The following is a 7349-nucleotide window of genomic DNA, read 5'->3' on the forward strand; positions in this document are numbered from 1 at the left end:
GGGCTTCTCTTAGGGATTCTGCGGCAGTCCCCGTCTCCGGTCGGCATCCTGTCGTAGGTCTGTCTACCAGGGAGCTTTGGCAAAGATCAGCTGGTGCACGATGGTCCGTCGTAGCTCAGGAAGAGGGCGCCTTACCAGGTCCTCTCTGGGTCAGTCCTTGGAGACACAGCCGCTTTCAGATCAACAAAGTAGAGCAGCAGCAAGACTTCCAGCAGGGCTTCAAGGTTAAGCTTCAGCTTCAACTCCAGTTTCTCTTCAGCTTCTGAACATGAATTCTAGCAGTGAGAGGCCCCCACATATACTAGTTAATCGCCCATTGATTCTGCTGGGTCACACTCATGCAACCAATCGATCAGAAGGGCATTCATGCAGGCAGGCATCCAATCAGGTGCATAGTGCATTCAGGCCATTCACTTCTCTCCAGACACTCACAACAAGTTATGTGTATTGGGACAAGTACCCAGCCATTCAACACTCCACACTGCATTCATACCAGTTTTGGGCAGGGCTGTCTCAGTCATTGTGTCAAACAAACACCAGATACTAGACACCCACAACACAGAATGCGTATTTGTCACACACTCCATTCACCCAGGTCCCACCCACAGGGTGTACCCACAACACGCAGTCATTGGGAAGGCTCCAGCCAGTCTGGCCTGGACTTCACAGCAACACCATATATAGAACTTCCACCCAACAGCCGGTCAGGGGGAAGGGACAGAGTCAGGGCTTCCCAGGACTTTGGGAAAACAAGGTAATAGGCAATAGAAAGCAAGAGGCCACAGGGACCATCTTGTTTCCTATCAGGAATCAACTAATTCCAATGGCAGGGCCTGGGTATCCCAAAATGGAGGATACTCAAGGCACCTGTCAAATTCAAAATGGAGCTGCCACCTGCCCATACCCTGCTCTGTGGGCCATACACAGGCGCCCAAAAACATACACTAGGGGCACAGGGTTGTAACCCCACCCATGGGTGCCATAAGGGTATCCCATGGGTCTGTACACCAAACCAAAAGAGAGAGCTGCACCGCCAGGAGTCCCACATGAACTCCTGCACGGAAAACATGACAGAACACACAATAAAAAGCAGTGAAGGACAAGGATACGGAGGCCCTGTCCCTCTGATACATTTCCAGCATCACACAGAGCAGCGCTCAACATCCCTAGGAACCAACACATCTCAGACACCAGATGCAACTTACGCTTGCTCTCAGTCTCACAACAAATCTCTCTGAAAGCTTTCGCTCTCACCCACAAATGCCTCGCTAACCAAGCACCCTGCTACGTAGCTAATAGATTCACCCCACTCAATTCTAACAGACCCCGCAGAACTGCCCAAATCAACTGTCTTTCCATTCCACGTTTCAACCTTCAAAGATCAGGCGGTTCTAGTTTCCCAGTATTGGCGGCTAAACTTTGGAACTCACTGCCCAATTTGCTAAGAGTAGAACCTTCCTCTACAGATTCAAAAACAGGACCAAAGCATGGCTTTCCGCCCAAGACTCACTCACCTCCACTGGCCAATCTCCTCCTACGCAATAGCTGCCAACTTCACCTCTGTACATAGCCTCATGCTTATCCTGTTTATGCTGAAATGTGCCTTTGTATATAACTGTGATTTATACTGCAAGTGTTCACCCTTTACCATGTTGTAACTTCTGTATATAGCCTTGTGAAATATGCCTTGTATATAACTGTAATCTATACTACTTGTATGTTGTCCTGCTCACCTTTTACTATGTTGTAACTAAGTTACGCGCCCGAATGCCCTTGGGCCTGGTGCGCGTTACAAATAAATAAAATACAAATACAAATCTAATAACTTCACTTTCCTAATCTTATAGATGATGGATCCATAGACTCAATAAAAAGGGTGCAGAAGCCGGAAGGAGACACTTCTGATGCTCTATCAGCGTGTGGTATGAAGCATTCCGCCACCCATTCCATTGAAGATCATTGCTTCATAAGACAGAAGATTACTAACAAAGGCAAAGGGCATCGCCCCAAAGAAGAGAAGATACCAAAAGAGTGTGAAGCCACGGGTTCAGAATCCATCATTGACCCTCCTGTTGTACATGTAAAGGCTATTAGCGAAAACATTCCACTGTATCCGCAGAATGTATACAAGGAGAGACGCAGGAGCAGAATACTGAACCTCGTTAAGCCATATAGACTAAACCGAGCAAAGACACCCTTTATTGAATCTCCCATACACTCTAGTAGAAATGCAGATCACACTGGCAACTTGAGGACCCATTCCATGGGTAAATCATATATGTGTGTGGACCGTGAGAAAGTGTTTGGTGTTGGCTCAGACCTCCTTGCCCACCAGGTAACCCACCCGGCTGAAAGACGCTATATGTGTACTGACTGTGGGAAAAGCTTCAGTCACAACTGCGGCTTAATCAACCACCGCAGAACGCACACAGGAGAGAGGCCATTTATCTGCACCGAATGCGGCAAAAGCTTTAATCACATCTCAAACTACTACAGTCATTGCAGAACACACAGTGGGGAGCGACCATATAAATGCACTGAATGCCAGAAGAGCTTCACTAGAAACTCCAACCTCATGAAGCACGTGGGAATACACACACGGGTGACACCTGTTTGTGGCGACCCTCAGATGCATGCGGAGCGATGTAGGCCATTCACGAGTGCAGAGCTTGAGGAAAGCTTCAGTGGAAGTTCAGCTTTAAAACTTCTTAAACTAATTCAAAAGGGGGCCATACAATACCCAGCTACTTTTGAAAATGAGCAATGTGTCAACCTTTAGCCTCTGCTTATAATCAGCTAGACAACTCACCCAGACATGTCTAATTAAGAAAGATTTATTGGTTGTCTTGTACCAAGTGCATTCAGAATCTCACACCATGTAGCCTTTTTTGAAGAAAGGTCCCTACAGATATGTAGCTTTTAAACAGAATGTGTACAGTTTGGTACAAGCTTTCATTAGAAATATCCAGCTTTTCTTGTCGGCCCACCCAAGGGGCGATTCCGCATGAAATGTAGTGATTATTGCTGCAGAGGCATCCCCCACAGCACAGGGTCTCCTCTTCCCATGTGTACGATCAGGAACAAGTCCAGAATTCTCCTGGCTCCAGTGACAGGGTTACAGACATGTGAAGGCAGAACACCTTTGGTTGCCCTCATAGAGAGAACCATTGAAACACAGGAAGGTATACGTACATTTAAAGGCGTAATGTCTCTGATTAGCACTGAATACATTTGGTGCAGTCCATAAAGATAACCCAGGAATGGACTTTCGTGCTAAATTAATATCTATTGTTGCCTCTTAACCATAACTGAAAACAGCAGCTGACACTCCGGAACCTAGAGCTTAGTCACATGTAGTTCAGCAAAGATTGTATGAAAAGCAAGGTCACATACATACAAGTATTACCTTTAAACCTAAACCTATGTTGTGTGATCTGTATTAAACAGTCTTTCCTTATTATTGTGCAATCTTCTCCCTCACTGCCCATTGTCTCGCCCTGCTTAGAATCATTTATGAACATGTTTTCCACATAGAATCTTCTTATTGCCTCTGATCTGTTACCTGGAGGACCAGCTGCCACAGAACGTGTGTGCATAAATTATGCACGAGGTGCTGCCACCCACTGCCTGCTGCTCAACCCACACTCGCGCGTCAGCATACGTGCCAACCATCCCGATTTAGGCAGGAGACTCCTGACTTTTCAGTGAAAAATATTGCTATTTTTCTTGCTTTCCCAAATAAAACAATTCTAGCACCAATGCATTCCTATGCGAAAATGTACGTCTCCCGATTTCTCTGACGAAATCTCCCGCCCAGGTGCGTCGGAATGTTGGCATGTACGCATTAGTGAAATTTCACATCCAGAAGAGGAAGCAAATCTCTTGCTACCACACTTCTTCCAGCTGGGCTGATTGACGCCCAGTCTCTAAAAATCTCCCAAACACACAGAGCAAAGGGGTCATGTTTACAGGTGATCTTGATTAAGCTTGCCTTTTGCGTCCTTTCATTGGTGTATCCCACAATAATCCTGTGTAAATGGGATTCCCTTTTTCACTGGCCCCACACACATGTGATCTTGCTCCACATTTGCATCATGCATAGAGTGTAAGCAGACCACAGTAATGGCCTGTATGTACTGCTTCTGTAATTCTCTGTTAAGTGGCTCATCACAGAACTTTAATTGTGAAACTGGAAAATCACAGTAGTTACGCAGGACTTGAAAATGAAATCTTTTCTAGATATTTGATTGCCTGGAATGGTAAGTATTGCACACAATGTCTCTGTATAGATTCATGTTCAGCGAGGCCTGTGTGCATGAGTGTAAAAATAAATAATACGGTATTTATTTGCAGTTTGTTATGGTTTTTAAAAATAAAAAGTGTACTATTGTGTAATAAATGTTTTTCTTGTTTCCTTAGCACTGGCCATGTAATTGATCAACCCACAGACAGACACATTACTGGTTTAGAAGGGGGAACAAACAAACCCATGACTTGTGTTCATGTTCACACCGTAACAAACACCTGCAAATCCAATGGGTCTATTTTCCTGCCAAACGTATCAGCAGGCAATGACAGCGCTAAAAGATACATGTTCCTGTCAAACGCATGAAAAAGGCCTGGCAGTAGTAGGGTGGGATACCTTTCATCAGGCTTTTCAGTTGACAGGTGGTCCCGCCCCTTGCCCTCACCCATTAACCCCTATCCATTTAACTGCACCCCAAACAGTATTCATATACATTTGATATAAAACTGATAAGAACCACAATGTAGGGCATAGATAAAGATGTAATTGAACCCTTATAAATGTAATTGCACCCCCAAAAAAAAATCATAGATAAAGGAATGGATGGATGGGGTAAGTAACTGCAGATTATTAAGGGTCCAGTTTACATTTTCTTTTAAATTGATAAGATCCCCGATGCAGGGCATAGATAAAGATGTATTTGAACCCCTATACATTTGATTGAACCTCATTGAATTGGCAATACATAGGTCTTTATCTCACCCGAGACGGCAGCAATTCAGATCTACAGGCAGGACATAAATGTGAACAAAAGCTGACAATCCTAAGACCATTGCTGAATGGCCCAGACATGTGATGGCCATCTAGGTCATACTTAGTTAGTCTCCTAAAGTAACTGCAGGGGGCAGCAGAGTAGCACCCGCCCCTCTCCCTCCTCCCCTGATTAAAGGTAAGGACTAACACTTTGGAAAATGATAGAATGCTTTTCTTTTAAACAGCATTGGCATTTACATAATGACAGACATTTAGACATCTCTGTATGCAGAAGCTGCAGTCCCCCTGCACATTTGATCCCGTATGTTTGCAACTTCATAGTGTGCTAGAAATACAAACCCCAGCTCCTCGTTTCTTAATTAAAGCCATCAGGACCGCAAAACAAGAACCTCCCCCAACTCCTCCACTCCCATCCCATAAAGAGGTTAGTTATGTGCTTCTTCCCGCTACCGCATGGTAAGTTAACTTACAGACAAAAATGTGCAAAGGTAGCAGAGAGAACATATTCTTTTTTTTAATTATTGTCTTAGCTAAAATTAATCAACTTTTCAATATACATTTTACAAAATTTAAACAGAAACATAAAATAACAAAATTGATGAACCATAAGCATAAAACACATCAGAATAAAACAGAAAACAACTTTTTTCCCGCAACATATATAAAAAGTTTTGTTTCCTCTACTTGATTGAACAAGTTGCAAAATTACAAAACTACAATAAAACAATTCTATATTTATATTAAGACACGTATGACTCAATTACTATCCAATTACAATGCCTTCAAAAAGTTGGCAATCACTATCTGTATTGCGATTTTGCCCGAGCACAATAAATACGGCCATCGGGAATCATGATCCAGGTGACCCATTATTGGAGCCACTCGTCCAAAGTGAATTATTCTTAGACTAGTTAACGCTGGGCAATATGAAAGAAGATGTTCAACGGGTTCTTCTGCATTTTCATTCAAAAACTATCTACAATATTTCAAATAGATAGGTATCAATTTGCGTCTCACTTGAACTGTCTGGTGGCCCAAAGATCAAAAGGTATTCTTAAAAAAGCTGATGGAAACTCTACTGATGGGGGATTTGAGAGATAGGATTCCATGATCTTAGCACTCTTAGGCCAAAATCTGAAATCGCAATTCTGTCTATACTTTAAACATTGTTCTCTACTGGCAATCCAGTCGCATAGATCAATCAGTTCTTTTGCTTCATCAGGATTTGTAACCAACATCTTAATCGATATGCTCGTGTCTACCAGAATACCGTACATTTTGTTCAAACACATTAATGCAAATTTATGACACGAAGTAAACATATAAGTCAAAATCATTTTGAGCAGATTATTGGACTGGGTTGAGATAAGACACTTGTGGAATAATGCACAAAGACGCCAATGATATTTATTTTTCATTTTTAAAGCGCTCACACAGCCCGCGGGCATCGAGGCGCTGTTACAGAATTGTTTGTTTTTTAGTTCGTAATTGTTTTTTTTTTCTCTTAGTTGCATATTTATAACGTGCTTAAACCCAGAGGTTTCTAAGCACGGACCCGGGATCAAACCTGTGTTGCTCTGTGTCATCTTGTTTCCAAGGCGCGCACGTTGCCGCTGAGCTACCCTCCCGGGACGTGATATAGAGCATGGCGGAAATCAAGCCCAATTCATATCTCAGCTATGGCCCAGGCACACACTGTGGCAGATGTAAGATGCTTCTCCAGAATTACGCTTCTAGTCTATCAAATTTCTGTGGTTGCCAAATGGTTAGGTTTCTACTCCATAAAGTATGGAGGGGATTGTTTTTGATTCCAATATAGTATTGCCGGCTTGGCTTTAGGAGAACTTGCCATGTCGGTATAATAAGATCTTGACTTGTGATATGCCAGTATTTAACTTCTGCTCCATGCTCTCTCCATGCCCCTTTGGATTACCAATGCCCTCAAAAGTCATTCCCAAGTATGTATTTTTCTTGACTATTTCTAATTGTGACTTGTTAATAGACCAGATATATGTGTTGCGATTATTTTTAAGGGCTGAATAGGTCACAATTTGCGTTTTGTTTGAATTAATTTTTAATTGATTCAACTCCAAATACGAGTTAAATATCATGAACAACTTTTGTAATCCTACTGGTGTTTTGAAATAAGCACAATGTCATCTGCGTTCATTAGGTTTCCAATGGGCCTGCCATTTAGAATAGGCAAATCGGCCGCTATGTTCACAAAGGTCTGTTGGAGGTCTTGGATAAAGTAATTAAAGATTGCAGATGCCAGTAGGCACCCCTGCTTGAGGCCCCGAGCTGTCAAAATTGGAGATGATAGTAATCC

General features: G+C 42.9%; 1 protein-coding gene across 2 annotated transcripts in view; it reads left to right on the forward strand.

Annotated features, from left to right (window-relative positions):
• Positions 1-4349, forward strand: part of LOC138452936 (zinc finger protein 773-like) — a 161321-nt gene extending 156972 nt beyond the window's left edge. For both annotated transcript variants that reach the window (XM_069605300.1, XM_069605299.1), the window contains one exon: positions 1848-4349. In XM_069605300.1, the coding sequence (XP_069461401.1) occupies positions 1848-2779 (932 nt within the window). In that variant the 3' untranslated portion in view covers positions 2780-4349. The remainder of the gene's footprint in view (positions 1-1847) is intronic.
• Positions 4350-7349: the final 3000 nt, after the last annotated feature.

This window comes from Ambystoma mexicanum, chromosome 4p (assembly GCF_040938575.1).
Source record: "Ambystoma mexicanum isolate Mex_15411 chromosome 4p, UKY_AmexF1_1, whole genome shotgun sequence".
In the NCBI taxonomy this organism is placed as follows: Eukaryota; Metazoa; Chordata; class Amphibia; order Caudata; family Ambystomatidae; genus Ambystoma; species Ambystoma mexicanum.